The sequence below is a fragment of the Xenopus laevis genome, chromosome 9_10S (genome assembly GCF_017654675.1).
Source record: "Xenopus laevis strain J_2021 chromosome 9_10S, Xenopus_laevis_v10.1, whole genome shotgun sequence".
In the NCBI taxonomy this organism is placed as follows: domain Eukaryota; kingdom Metazoa; phylum Chordata; class Amphibia; order Anura; family Pipidae; genus Xenopus; species Xenopus laevis.
Window position 1 is genome coordinate 101,935,978 of NC_054388.1, and position 15,915 is coordinate 101,951,892.

Consider the following 15,915-nt stretch of genomic DNA (forward strand, 5'->3'; position numbering starts at 1 on the left):
CAGCCTTGAGCTCATCGACTAGAATTCCACCTCCAAATTCCTCTGCAGGTTACCTATGTCAGAGAGGAGGGCACTTTATTTACCTTCTTGGCAAGGAACACTTATTGACTTCAGAATTCTGGAGATAAGGACAGACTGAGAGCACTTTGATTGGATAATCCAGACCAACAGGTGACTTTGAGTTTATTTCTAAGTGTGTACTTAAGAGGACGTCTCTTGCACTCAAGCTCTTTCTCTCCACCTCTCGTCTTCCATTCCAGACGCCAGCTCCTGGCATAGGGGAAAGCTTCTATAGTGCAGGTTGTGAAAGACTTTTTTTTATCACATTGGAGTTTGACATCAGTTGGAACGCAGTGAGTACAACTAATAAACTTCAGCTTCTAATGAGCTTCTGTTACTTCTTTACCATAGACACATTCTGGTAGTTACATTCCAGCACTGAAAACTCTCCTTTTCTTTCTGAACTTTGTTTTGATGTTTTATTCTTCAGGCTGTTACCCCTCATTATTATAAAAAATAGTAGTTTGAATTTATATATATATATATATATATATATATATATATATATATATATATATATATATATATATATATATATATATATATATATATATATATATATATATATATATATATATATATAAATATTCCCAGACAGACACACAAACATTACTCTGTAGATAGAAATAGGATATAGTTAGATAGATGTGGTATATATAAAAGTGGTATATTATTTGCCTGGGGCCCCGAACACCAGAGGAACAATCATCCTGTTGATGAACTGCATCTCCCAAAAGCTCTGAGTTGTAGTTGAACAACTGCATTGCCTGGCCAATGGGGTCACGGCCTGCCTCAGCCCTAAGGAAAACATGCTTTTCTTGGTTTCTCTGTTGGTGCTTCTTGCTCATTTTTGGAAAGAAAGCTGTAAAGGCTGATGGTTCTCCAAAGCAACCAATTAGGTATTTTCCTGACTTGCAGTAGTCTGATTAAAACTGTTTGTTGGTTGCTATGGGTGGATTCACTGGTCCAGTTAGGCATGTGTGGGGCAAGGTCACTGGTTTGGGCTATATCTATTTTTCACATAGGGACCATCTCAGCATGCCTGGTGGACCTCAGGTCAGATACTTGTGTACTGGGTAAATGAAACACTTGGAAGTGGCAGAAGTAAAAGGACAACTGAAAATGTTTCTTCTGCTGAGATGATAGTCCTTTTTATAATTAGTAAAAAAATGAAGTCCAACCATATTCCCCAAGTCTATAATACTTTTCTATAAGTAAAAGTAATAGTGTGGGGTGAAAGGTACAAATGAAACAATGTGGTGAACTTGGAATTGGAAAGCCTGTAATGGTAGCCATACTCTATTCTAATGAAAGTTTTTACTCAACACTACCCCATCAGCTCTTCCCTCAAGAAAACCATAAACCTATCATGGCTACATACTTTCATTTGTCATATGGCTTAAGCATACTCATATTGCAATCTGTGCATTTCATGCCATGGTTGCATTGACCTCTCATGGTGGGTCAGTCTTCACTATCTATGGGGTGGAGAAGACTCTTCCTGTTAATGTATGCTATTAGGAGGTAAACCAAAAACTCTTGTACTGCCATCCACATTGTAGACTAGGTGGGACGGGGACTCCAAAATGCTTCAGTCACTCTGATTCTAACTAAGTAAAGGATGTTGCACCATAGGGAGATATTTGGCCAGAAGACCCCAGCTAATTATTCATGTCTGTCAGTTATTATTGGAAACTCTAGAAAGTATGTATTTCGGCATGGTTTGCCCAGATTACAGAGTTTCCGTTGAGCTATATAGATGGTGGTGCTTTCTGGTGCACCAGTGGGTTCTTCTTGCCCATGTTCTCATTTCCATTCCTATACTGTCTCTGTTTATAGACCAAGTAGAGCTTTTTTCAGGGTGCTTGCACATTATATATTGGCTTAACACTTTATCTTTGCACAACAAAATACATTTTATATATTGCCTCTGAGCACCAGCAGTTTTAAAGGTAAAGAAAACCATGATAACACCTCAGATGCACAAACCACCCCATTAACTTGGAATGGGAAATGGTATTAAGTTTGGCCATGGTGATACAGCATTGCAGTGACTTTCAGGCTGTTTTAGTTAAATCCCCTTTTTGATATCCAACATTTCCTTAGGATCCCACTTACCCAATGATCTCCAAATATCCAAATAATCCAATTTTTATTTAAAACGATTCTCCTTTTCTCTATAATAATAAAACAGTAGTTTGTACTTGATCCAAACTAAGATATAATTATCTTTATTGGAGGCAAAACCAGCCTATTGGGTTTATTTAATGTTTAAATGATTTTCTAGTAGATGTAAGGTACGAAGATCCCAATTATTGGAAATAACCATTATTCAGAAAACCCCAGGTCCCAATCATTCTGGATAACAGGTCCCATACCTGTACATGTATATGTATTTATTAAACCTTTTTCATTGGAGCCATTTAGTAACAGATCCAAGAATATTTAGAGCATATATAAGGGGCACATTTACTTAGCTAGAGTGAAGGATTAGAATAAAAAATACTTTGAATTTTGAAGTTTTTTTTTTGGCTACATCGACCATCGAATTGGCTACTTCGACCTTCGACTACGACTCCGACTTCGAATCAAACGATTCGAACTAAAAATCGGTCGACTATTCGACCATTCGATAGTCGAAGTACTGACTCTTTAAAAAAACTTCGACCACCTACTTTGCCACCTAAAACCTACCGAGGTACAATGTAAGCCTATGGGGAAGGTCCCCATAGGCTTTCCTAGCAATTTGGGATTGAAGGAAAATCGTTCGATCGATGAATTAAAATCCTTCGAATCGTTCGATCGAAGGATTGCTGTAAATCCTTCGACTTCGATATTCGAAGTCGAAGGATTTAACTTCGAGGTTCGAATATCGAGGGTTAATTAACCCTCGATGTTTGACCAAGAGTAAATGTGCCCCTAAGTGTTGACCCCAAACCACAGCCCAATTGACCTTCATTTCCAGGACTAACTATAGGAGTAAATTGACATTATTCCAAAATTTACCCTGCTCTGGGCCCTGCTGTGGGGGCCAGATTTAAGTTTTCAGATCCACCACAACATATTCATACTGTCTATAGCACCCTGTCTTCAATGAGAGGCATATTCCGAATATTCAATTATATTCTAGCAGTAAGGGCCGCCTGCCTAAATCAGGAAAGCTCAGTGCCTTTGAAGTTCTAATTGCTAATAACCCAGCATTAATACAATGACATCTAGTGGAAAATTAAAGCAATCTGCAAATTTCTGTATTACATGAATAAATCACTTACCATATGTAAGAGGACAAGGGAGAATTATTAAAGTAATAGAGATGATTGGCAGCCAGTTGGAAAGTCTCATCCATCTTTACATTACAGGGGAAGAAACATTGCCAGACATGAGATTTATTTAGCATTTCTCATTACTCTGCAGCTATAAGCTTTCTGTTATTTAAAGGAGTGCCATTTAGGCTAATTCCCCAATCTACTTCAAAGTATTGGAGCATAATTTATGGCTGACTCGGGAATGTATTTTATCTTCATGTTTCCATTTATACCTATGAGCTGGGCACACAATGGCAGCTATTGTTGGCTGCTGAAGGTTCTGAGCACTTACTATTAACGGGTATACATGTCTGTGGCAAATATCATGGATACGTACAAGTGCATATATGCAGAGAATAAATGCCGGGGTCGCTGTGTTAGTTTTACCCCTCATTCTTTATATGCCCCATAGGAAAATCTTTATATCCACTTTATAACAGCCACTGGGTGGACCATCTCTACTAATGTGCACCTACCCCTATCACTGCTACTCCCAGAAATCACAGGGCCCCATACAACAAAATTTCCTGGGCCCCCTAGGCTGCGCCCACTGCAAGCCACACCTACAGGTCCGCCCCCCCCACCACACAGTAAAAAAACAAAAAAAAATATCGGTGGCTCGGGTTCCCACATGTTAATAAAAAATAAAAAGATATTGGTGGTCAGGGCCCCCCATTAAAAAATCATTTGTGGCCAGGGCCCCTCCATTAAAAAATATTGGTGGCTAGGACCCCACATGAGAAAAAAAAAATTGGTGGCCAGCCCCCCACACATTATAAGAAAATTGGTGGCCAGGGCCCCTTAAACATCCATGCCTTCCCGAAGTCAGCAGCTCTCAGAAAGATGAGGGGCCCAACTAATCAAGTAATTGTGGCGTGGCAGGGCCCCCCTTACCCTCGGGCCCCCTACAACTCTCCCCCCTGTCCCCCCCTGATGGCTGCCCTGGCTACTCCCTATCCCCATTAAAATACCACTTTTTCCCATTGCCTTTACCTGCCCGTCCCCTGTATACTGCTTGTATAATGCCGTAACTCCCTATTCCCGCATCTCTTTTGCAACTCTCTAGTCGCTCACTATGTTTGCACAATAATCTCATCTTTAAAAGGCCAAAAACAGGTGTCAAAGTGTACCATGAATGCAAAAAATGTAGATATTGCACATGGGTGCAAAAGACAACAAACGCTCTTTGCTCTATCAGGCCATAGTATTAGCAATCAGTTAGATAAACAAGAATAGATAATCAGATGATCTGTATTGCGATTGATAGTAATTTGCAAACAAAGAAAAATGTAGCACCAGCTCAATAACCTACAGCAACAGGGTACAATTAAAATAGCATTGGATTTAGCCTCCAGGGGCCCATCAATTAATATAACTTTCATGGCTTAGTATCGGGGGCACCAATACCAACATTGTCTTAGAATCAGCCAACAGGCTCTGGGAAAATGTAGGGCGTTGTCCTTGTGTTTCTATGTCCATGTCCCCAAGGCCAGCAGGTTGTGCACTCTACAAGCTTACTGCAAGCTTGTAGGGTGCACAATTGAAAATTCGCACTCAGTTTGAAATCGGGGGCAGCTACAAGTGTTGATATTGATGAACCAGTTTCACCTCCATAGAAGCTGCTGGGGAAGAAGCCAAAGTCAAATAGCTATACAAGTATGGGACCTGTTATCCAGAATGCTCAGGACCTGGGCTTTTCCAGATAATTTGGCTCTTTATAGGTTAAGTCTACTAGAAAATCATTTAAAAATTAAATAAACCCAATAGGCTGGTTTTGCTCCCAATAAGGATTAATTATATCTTAGTTGGGATCAAGTACAAGGTATTGTTTTAATATTACAGAGAAAAAGGAAATCATTTTTTTTTTAGAATTTGGATAAAATGGTGTCTATGGGAGATGGCCTTTCCGTAATTCAGAGCTTTCTGCATAATAGGTTTTCGGATAACGCATCCCCCACCTGTATCATTTCTTTGCACAAGTACAAAGGGGAAGTAAACATGGATAGATATTTGACTGTATTTAAGGTAACCAAGAACTGAATGGAGTTGATAGGCTTGGGGGGGGGAATGGTATCATCCTACTCTAGAATTCAGTTACAAGAAGCCCCCCCACCATTTATTGTATATAAGATGGTTTCTCCCAAGGCCTCTCTCCCATAGTAACATGCCCAACGAAACACACAATCTCTTTCGAAATGCCATCTGACTGTACAGCTGCCAGGGCCCCTGTATAGAGGGAATAGTCTCCGTTAGTAGCACACCAACCGGCTCAAATTGAATCCACAGTGAGACAGACATGAGGCAATTTCATTACAAAGGTCAGATTTACCGTTTTTATAAACAGAATGTTGTTTTTAGCAAGGTAAATGCACATGTCCTGCTCCCCTTATATACTATATAGCGTGTTACTGATCAAATACAGAATAATACAGGATTTCAAAATGAAAAAAAACTAACATCTAAAACTGTTATAATGGTTATACCTGAGTGTGGGACGTTACTATGGGTAATTAACATAACACTAGAGCCCAATTATAACACTGATTAGTTTGCACGATCGCAGGAACAAATACTCACCAATCACACCTTTACTTTTAATTTCTAATTTGCAGCGGTCTGTTTAAGGCTCACTGCTGATTGGTCGCTGTGGGTTACTGCACTGGTAAAATAAAAAAATGCCCTTGTTTATATATGAAGTAGGGATGCACCGATTTTGGATTCGGCCGAACCCCCGAATCCTTAATGAAAGATTCAGCCGAATACCGAACCCTAATTTGCATATGCAAATTAGGGGTGGGAAGGGGAAACATTTTTTACTTCCTTGCTTTGTGACAAAAAGTCACGTGATTTCCCTCCCCGCCCCTAATTTGCATAAGCAAATTAGGATTTCGGTTCGCCTGAATCAAAATTTTGCTAAAAAAGGCCTGAATACTGGCCAAATCCCATACCGAATCCTGGATTCGGTGCATCCCTAATATGAAGTGTAGATTGCAATTGGTCTGGCTCTGGTTTCGAAATAGAAGCACCCCTTGTAACACTCCACTGCTTGGAGGTCCTGTTGCAGATACCACAGATACAATGGGCCTTATGGGGTAATGTAATAGCTGCATAGTTGGTCCAACAACCCATAGCAACCAACCAGAGGTGACCTGTAATTGCTCATGGGTTGCTATGGGTTACTAGACCTGATGCAAACTTCTACTGTAGGTACCACAATAGATGCATTTCAGTTTGTGAAACAAGATGTAATATTCCTACAAGGAGATCTGTGATCTTACTATATCCTCTTTTACTTCAGCTGTAAAAATGACACAAGAGAAAAAAACAGAACTAGAAATGATGAAAAAAGATCCTGAAGCAGGAAAGGAGGAGGAGGATGTTGGCGTCGCTCCCCACTGGTTCGAAACATATGTACAACCGTGTGTGGCAGAACTTCTGGGCAGTGCCCTCTTTATCTTTATCGGGTGCCTCTCTGTCATTGAAAATGCAAAGACAACGGGCAGCCTTCAACCTGCATTGGCACATGGTCTCGCATTGGGACTGACCATTGCTGTCCTAGGAGGAATCAGGTAAAGCCGTGTAAACTGTATTATCCCTTTCAAGAGATATATCTGCTGATCTTCTTTGTATACACATAGAAAGCCCAATTGCAGGCAGTAATCGGCCCTGTTCTTACCACCTGTGCCTCTAACACGGCTCTCTGTACAAAGTGTTAGAGTTCGGTGCTGAGTGCAGGATTGCCCTGGGTGCAAGTTCTTGTTAAGTAAGCACTAAGAGCTTAATTCTTGCTTCCTTTACAATACATTGGAGCGTTATAATGTTGCTGGCCCCATATTTCCCAGAAAATTACTACAAGTTCATAATCATTTTCCCAATATGTATTTTGTCCCCGATGTGCATGCAACCCCCGACACCAATAGAAGTCTTGCCCCTGTTCTATCCCAATCAGATTAACCCATGAATAATATATCTGCCCTCACACATATTATTATTATTGGAACCTGTTTGTGAAGATTCTCATTCATCCAGGTCATGGTATATCTGTAGAAATAAGTCAAATCAATTGGACTTGTTGGGTTTTTCTTGAAGATGTTTCACCAGTCATCCAAGTGGCTTTCTCAATTCAGAATGACTTATAAATAGGATCTTTTGGGAATAAATACCCTGGAACGTTGCTCCAATCAGCATAATCTGTTTATCATAATCAGCAAGGATGTCATGAAGTTAAGTGTTGATTGTAGATGAATTTCAGTTTGTGAAACAAGATGTAATATTCCTACAACGAGATCTGTGAACTTACTATAACGTCTTTTACTTCAGCAGAAGAGAAAAAAACAGAACCAGAAATGTCGAAAAAAGGTGCCAAAACAGTATCTATCGGCGACATTTATTGTTTGCCACATACAATGCTGTTTTGGCACCTTTCCCTGGAAGGTTTAATAACCTTTAAAGCTCAAATCATGCTAATACAATCAACACAACGTCATGAGAGCTTTGCTGATTATGATAAACATATTATGCTGATTGGGGCAACATTCCAGGGTATTTCCAGAAAGACCTTATTTTCAAGTCATTCTGAATTGAGAAAGCCAGTTGGATGACTGGTGAAACGTCTTCAAGAAAAACACAGCAAGTCAGGTTGGTTTGACTTGTTTCTACAGATATTATTGGAACCCTTTAACTTGGTGCCTATTGTACCAGCCCTTTCCAGCTCATTTACAAGTTGTTATTTTCATCCTTTTGGACCTTCAAAATTATTGAGCAGGCTTGGTCTTTGGGCAAAAAAAAATCATCTTCCGAAAAAGCTCTCAGAGCTGGTTTACTAAGGATTGGAAACAAATGCAGAAATGCTTAGGGCTTCAGGGGATGCCCATGTGCTGCCTCCTCCTTCAGTGTTGGCAAAGGCAGCTCTTTTTTTTTTTGTGCTCCATTTTAGGGGCATAATTAGGAAATTATAATGGGAAAAGGTGCAAAGTCTCTGCGTACCTGGCCCTGCCTGAGCTCACCAGAGTGGCAAAGCTGACAATTATTAGCCAATTATTATATAAAAAAAAATTTGAACAGAAAAGACAATTTTCTTCTCAGATATTCATTAAGTTAATAGCTGAGATAATTCATCGCTAACAACTTGCACATGCATAAGCTGAACCTCCTTGAACCCTATTACACTACTGAAGTTTAAATGGAGGGCCCTTAGCCCAGCAAGCACGACCTTTCCTTTACTGTGCAGAAGTAATTATGCTCTTTGCCAGGATTAAAATGATATGTCTGTGTTATCTCTGCACTGTCCTGTAACCATTAACTTGCATGTAATAGCAGAAAAGCAAATTGTTATGGCGGTTAATCCTCTCTCAGATAAGAAAGGCCAATATTCTCATGATCATACAAAGTCTTGCAAACGGTGTGCTCTTTTGTACCTACAATGCATAACCCTGACTGCAAAGATAATCTTTTGCATGGGAAGGAAAGAAGTAGCCACTATCTCACACCTAAGGTTTTGTACAGTGCTCGGCAGGTTGTTCAGATGTGCCAGTGCTTATAGCTATCTGCCTGTAGTGCCACTGATCACTTTCCATTCCTAAATCTCTCCAGTCACATAGTGGTTCCTTGAAATCCTCATTTTGTCATTGTCTTTTCACTATAAAGCCAGACCCCAAGTCACTTCAATATTCATCCTTTTGAACCCCTACTTTTCATTTCTCCATGACCCAATCTCATCAAAGTCCTTACAGTTTTCTCCTACAACGTAGCCAGGATTTCGTTTTCTTCTAGATCTTGTATTTTTAGACTCTTCCCCCTCTCGGACCTGGTTGATCACTTCTATTTCTTTTTTTTAGGTTGTTGTTGTGTAGGATCATCATGCCTACTGTAGGATGTGGTTCTCTTTAATCTTGAGCTCCCAAATGCCAATCTTCTCCACGATCATTATGCAATTCTCTTACTGTTTATTGAAGGATCATTGTCATCCTTTATCCCTTTAAACCCAAGTCTTGCCAAGTTTTTCTGCTGCAGATTTCTTCAGACCATGTCTTTCCCCCCTCATATGTCTTTTGTATCAAGACTTTATTTCACCCGTCTTCTGACTTGATCCCATTGCTCTCCCTGATTTTTCTTTCAAGATCATCTTCTTTCCTTCATTTCTTCTATACCTTCCTCACAATTGCTTCTTTCTGCCTATTTGCCAGGTTAGCCAGTTTTTCTTTTTTGTCCTCCTAGAGATTATATTTTGTAGACCCTTCCTCCCTCTAGGACCTTGCTTTTCTCCTTTCAATTAAGTAACATGCTTTTCTTCTAACTTTTTCTCTGTCCTGCTTACTGTAGGTTGGAAGCCCTCTCTCATTTTTCTTGTGGTTCTAAACTCCAAACGTCTCTAGAAGAATATTTTTGTTCAATTATCTCCCCTAAGCCCTTCTCTTGTCTTCAAGCCTTTCTCTTGCCTTCAATCAATTATCTTGTCTTCAAGTCCTTCTCTTGTCTTCAAGTCCTCCAGTTTCTTTTTCACGAAGACACTACTTTACCCATCTCAAAATTAGTCTACCTCCAGTTACCCTAAATTATTCTTCTAAGATTTTCTTTTGCTATGTTCATTTATCCCTCCTTAGCAACAATTGCTTTAGAGAATAAATAATAAATAATAGAGACTACAGGAAGGTGATAAAGGATATGTCTGTTTTTGTTTTGTTGCAGTGGAGGCCACTTTAATCCTGCTGTCTCCCTGGCTGCCTGGTTAATTGGAGGACTGAATATTATTCTCGTAGTTCCATATTGGGTCTGCCAGCTCTGCGGGGGAATGATTGGAGCAGCACTGGCAATGGTAAGCTAAAGAGGGTAATTTAATAACATTGGTGCAAAATTATACCAGTGCAGTTACCAACAGCACTTAATCAGCAATACATCTTGATCAGTCTACTACTACAAATTTGAAGCATAGATCTGATTGCTATTTGCTATGGGAAAATGCATTGATGGCTAATCAACCCCACAGACTCACAGTGCAGTCAACACTTCCCACCACTGATAACAACCTTGTTCGGAAAACATTAGATGGAGCAGTTTTTAGGAGGAATATCTATTGTTTGTTACAGGCTTTGTCAACGGAGACAAATTTTGAAAACGCCACTGGGGCTGCATTTACGACTGTGAGAAGTGATGAGGCAGTTGCCAGAGCTATCGGAGCAGAAATTATTATGACCTTCTTCCTGGTGTTTGCAGTTTGCATGGGAGCCATCAACGAGAAAACACGGACCCCTCTGGCCCCCTTCTGTATTGGGTTTACCGTTACTGTGGATATTCTTGCTGGGTAAGCGATAGACCCATTAGGGTCTGATTGGCGTAGCAGTGTACTGGAGGTTCTCCCAGTAGACCCCAGTCTAGGGCAGTTCCGATCAGCCCCTTCTTATTTCCACCATAGGCCCATGTATAACCCATAACATTTAGCACTTTACCACTAAATCTAGAGCTGTTATGAGAGTGAGTTGTAAATGCCGTAACGGGCCCTAAGAAGGCATCACAGTGTATCTTGCTTCATGACAACAACAACATGTCTTCTATGACAAACTTCTCCCTGCACTTATGTTTCTACAACCCATTACTTTGAGTCTCCTATAGAGTAATAGAGATCAAATGTCCTCTTTAATATGTATTTTGATTATGGGTGGTGTTTTTGCAGTGGGGCTATCTCAGGAGCCTGCATGAATCCTGCACGAGCCTTCGGCCCAGCTGTGGTGGCTGATTACTGGACCTTTCACTGGATATACTGGGTTGGACCCATGGCAGGTGGTCTCTTGGTTGGAGGAATAGTAAGGTAAGATCTCAAGTAAATAAGTGGCAATATCTCAGAAATCACCTGGGTTTTCCAGGACATTAGTACTTGGGTCTATAGGAGAATGAACCAACAGAAGGCTTCAGTACATGTTTGATTAATAGGTTTGAAGGCAGGGCTTTTCCAGGTCTTAGTAGCAGACTGCTTGGCAGCTAAAAGAACAGACCCTTTCCAGTGCAAAAGTCAGATATCCCATAAGAACCATTTTATGTAACTGTACTGTATTTTGCTGTGAGCAACATGAACTTCCCTCTAGATGGCAAGGACAGTGATAAGACTGGTGCAAGAATAACCAGTGGCATCATCAGCAGAAGTAGAGTTTTTAGGGTGTAGCAGCAAGACAGAAATATATATAATATATATATATATAAAAACAGTCTCTCACATTTATCCTGCTTTGTTTTTCTGAAGGTTGTGCCTGGGAGATAAGAAAATCCGTCTCTTCCTTAAGTGACGCCAGGAAAAGAAAGTCCCCAATGTCATCTTGGTTCATGCGGCTCCTTTACAGTCCCCCACACAGCATCATGTATCAACCTCAGCGTCTTATCAAGAATCTAAAAGAAAGCCTCATAGGGATCCCATCAATCCTTTCTTCTCTCTCAACAATTCTGCCAATGACAACTCATGCAATTTTATCCGGGAGATGGAAGGCGACGTTGAGGAAATGGGGACTTTCTTATCATTACATAACAACCCAGAAAGAAGATCTAAAACTCATGACTTGAGTGAGGACAGTATCTTGTGATCCTATCGCTTGCTGTTGCATCTTATCTCAAAATAACCAGAAAATGCAGTCCAAACCACTAAAGGCTGCATTATACTTCTCATAGCGGCATAAGCAGTATTCCTTTTTTTTTTTTTTGAATATATATATTATTTTCAATCAATTTAACCACTGTGTGGTTCACTGTCTTTAGTGGCACATAGCGCCCAACACTGCTGCCTCCTTGTAACATATTAGCCAACAGATTAACATTATGTCCTCCTCCAGGGATTATACTCAAACTATACTTGCTTTTATATGGATGTGTAGTATATCTGATCCATTTTGGCTAAGAACAGTGGCAATTTATTGGGTATGGAAATATGGAGATTCTGTCTGTATGTTATTTGTTCTTGATTGCTGTCAGAATAATCACAGGTAGCTTTATAAATCTTGCCTTATTATCCAACAAGCTCTTTCATCTATTCTACATTATATTTATTTTATACCAAGTTGGATTGATCTGCCTGAGTACCCGAGTATAGCCTAGTGGTCCTATCAACTGTTTCTTATTTTCACCATACAGTAGTTCTACATGACCTATTGCATTTAGCACTGTCTCCATTTAATTGTTGTGAGAGTGGGCCCTTGATGTTTGCTTTTGATGTGCCCTTGGAGTCCCCAGTCCAACCCTAAGTTTATCTATTTGCAAAAGTCCAGTCTCCAAGGGTTACCTACTATATTTACATCTTCAATTATCTGCCCCAATCCCATCACATACAACAACGAATCAAATATTTTCCTAGACCAGACTAGAAAAGTAAAAGCTACATGCTGACTGGTTGCTATGGATTACAGGGCCATAGGAAAACAACCAAATCACTTGTTAATACTCATCCTGACAACACAGTTTACAGTATTTTCTATATTATACCAGAGCTCAGCTTAGTTTTAGGTGTAATTGCCTTTTCATTTGACCACATTTTACTTTTAACTATAGTTTTTCCTGTAGGGACATAGGTATACCGTATATGAAACAATTTTCTATGTTAGAAAATGTTAAGTGCTTCCTAAATCTGCCATTGTGGTATATAATGCAGATATTTGGACAAGATTTATAGTTAAATAGCTGTATTGGGGAAGCAATGTACAATTGTGGGGATCACCATATGCATATATTAATATATAAATATATATGTATTTGATTTATGGGTTTTCACAATTTACATGTATATATGGTTGTGCTGTTGCTACAGCTATTTTATTGGGTGAAACAGAACTGTATTTCTGAGCACTTACTACATGAAGATAAAGGACACCCCATCAGGGGAACAGTCTTGGCTTGTGGGGGTGGGTAGGGTGGAGCAATTATTTATCCACAGTCCAGGTATTTATTAGACTAATAACTGGTACCCTATGATTTTGGAGAACTCCCCTGTGAGATGTTAGACATTGGATCACATGTAAATAAGGTTTTCAAGTGGTTTTTACAAAGGGAGAGTTTATAAGACTAAATAGAACGTGTGCAAGAAAAGGGAGAAGGGAAGTAAATGTTCTACAAGAACTGGGTAGGTAATGTATGTTGACTGATTGTGGGGAGAGGCAGAGACCTCCTTAGGGGTGGTCAATAGGAGCAGGTGGATGTGGTATTGCCTGATGTCAGCTCAGAGCAGGGGAAGCGGGCTTCTTCAGACTAAATGGAACGTGTGCAAGGAAAGGGAGAGGGGAAGGAACAGTTCAACAAGAACTGGGTAGGTAATAAAGTATGTTGACTGTTGACTGAGGCAGAGGCCTCCCTAGAGGTGGTCAATAGGAGCAGGTGTACGTGGTCCTGTCTGATGTCAACTCAGAGCAGGGGAAGTGGGTTTCATCAATTTGAGAGCCCATAATGGGTAACTTGCTCCTCAACCTTCAACCACTAAGAATGGTCCTTTAGAGACATGGAGAGGTCAGATTGGGAATAAAAGAATAGGAGGGAAAGGAAAGTTGGGTGGAGGATGGAGAAAGTGGGAATTTCAGAGTAAGGGACCAGATGGAGTAGGTGGAAGGGATGGATAAGAAAGAAAAGGAAAGGATGATAGAATAAATAAATTATTAAATTTTCAGGGAAATACAAGGTTGCTGAAACCCGGTTTTCAGGGTCAGACTGGCCTGCCAGGATATTAGGGAAACTTCCAATTGTCCCCACTGTATAATAAATCCAATTTTTTCCATAGAGCTGTGTGCTGCAGAAACCAGTTGGTGAATTTGTAAATCCAATGGTGCATAGAGAGGGGCCCTGATGTTCACGTTCTCTGCTGGGCCCTAGGAGGCCCAGTCCAACACTGCCTATTATTGTACAGATAGAAACCATGTGTGCTAGGATACAAAAGGATATACACATCCATTTCTAACTAATTTGTATTTTGAAGCCTTCGCATATACTGTACATTCATTCCAATAAAAAAATATCTTTTCCAAAATAATTGGCTGCTTCTCACGTGTCAGATATTCTCAGCAAATTCCATTTTTCTCCCCTCCAGTTCCAGTGATGAAAAGAAGAAAAGAATAAGAAAGTGAACACATCATATAATAAATCATTTAAAAAAATTAGAGCCATGAATATCCTGTAAATTGTATCATTATAAACAATGCTTAGCGATGACATAAATTATCGGTGCTTAGCGATGTAATTACTGTCACAGGATAGGAATGGAATTCTGGGCATTGTAGTTCGGTCTACATTTCTGCTTCCAATAGTTCTTAGACTGGCTGCATGGAACCTTGGGATCCCTTGAGTAATCAAGTACATGACTAAAGTGAGGAGAAGACAATACAACAGGCCTTAATATTTCAGTGCCCCATTGGCACAAAGAATGACCTCTCTTTCCAGGGAAGAAAAAGTGCAATCCACACATTCCTACATAGAAGGGGCAAAGGTATATGGACAAGAGAAGAAGCTGGCTGTGATCCAATTATGAATTGTAAGGTGCTAAGAAAGTGGCCTAATGTGTAATTGATACACCACTGATGTGAGTGTAACTGGGTGGGGCCTGGATGGACCAGGTAGTGGCCTAATTGTTTCTGAACTCTGCTTGTATTTCTTTATTTGTCTGTTGAAAATAAGGGATGGGTGAAGGATAGAGTGGTCTGGGGTCTGTGTATAAGTATAGTATCAATTCATATGGATAAACATAACTGTTATTTAAACAAAAATGAGACAAATGCGAATTGCCCAGAATACCCAGGAGGCATTGTTACATTCTAGCAGCAACCTCTCTTACTCCCTCATAAAGCAGAGACCTATCTGTAAAATATATCACCCCAGAGGATGATGGGAGTAGTAGGTCAGATTTTTTTAAATTATGTCATTGCTGGATCGTGGTGTCATCGTCCTCAATCGTTGTTGATGTCAGACTGTAAATGTGTGTCTCTATAGAAATATATATGTAACGAGGTAAAATATATTTTATTTTAGAAATGTAAATAGTTGAGGCAGTGGTCAGTTTGGCCAGCAGGGGCAACTAACCCTTATGGTTTGCCTGTAGGGGAATTCCGTTACAGGAGCTTATATAAGGAAGAGTATTTCCATTTTGGCCTAACATCAACAGCAGGCGAGACACACATACTGAGTCAGACAAGGTGGATCCTGCTCCTAGCTAGGATTAGACAGAGAGGTAGGAGATTGTTATTCACTCTCTATCTCTAGCAGTGAGAGGTAGTTAGGTTATCTAGCAAGGACAGCCTGAATCCCCATCAGGAGTTAGTATTTGTGGTAAAGCCCCTGGGCGATAAAGCGCCAATTAGGGAATGAGATCATGTAGGACTAGGTTAGTGGCAATCTAGTGGAAAAGCTTGGGCCAGTGTATGCTGGACACTGCAGAGGAGCAGGGGGACAGCTTTTTTTTGGGAGAGACAAAGCACTTCCACATGACAAGGGTCCTGGAAGCCCCTAGAACAGATGTGTCAAGAACCTAGGGGCCCTTCATAATCCATCATAATCCATCTGTAAAACACACAACGGGATGAGTTGCTCATCTGTAGTT

The 15,915-nt window shown here is 40.2% G+C and overlaps 1 protein-coding gene across 2 annotated transcripts; it reads left to right on the plus strand.

Annotated features, from left to right (window-relative positions):
• The first annotated feature begins 217 nt into the window (after positions 1–217).
• Positions 218–14,355, plus strand: LOC108703203 (aquaporin-8). 2 transcript variants are annotated; one of them, XM_041578690.1, is made up of 6 exons: positions 218–353; positions 6,664–6,934; positions 10,053–10,179; positions 10,451–10,665; positions 11,035–11,169; positions 11,599–14,355. In XM_041578690.1, exons 2-6 carry the CDS (start codon positions 6,672–6,674, stop codon positions 11,639–11,641), a joined length of 783 nt encoding a protein of 260 aa, XP_041434624.1. In that variant the 5' UTR covers positions 218–353; positions 6,664–6,671; the 3' UTR covers positions 11,642–14,355. The 2 variants fall into 2 exon arrangements, with proteins under 2 accessions (XP_041434624.1, XP_018094770.1); XM_018239281.2 differs by lacking the exon at positions 218–353 and adding an exon at positions 5,489–5,683.
• The last annotated feature ends 1,560 nt before the right edge of the window (positions 14,356–15,915 follow it).

Coding starts and splice junctions, on each gene's coding strand:
- LOC108703203 (XM_018239281.2), top strand. CDS start 5,662: ATGAGGCAATTTCATTACAAAG. Junction 6,935..10,052: donor GCTGTCCTAGGAGGAATCAG/GTAAAGCCGTGT, acceptor GTTTTGTTGCAG/TGGAGGCCACTTTAATCCTG. Junction 11,170..11,598: donor TTGGTTGGAGGAATAGTAAG/GTAAGATCTCAA, acceptor GTTTTTCTGAAG/GTTGTGCCTGGGAGATAAGA.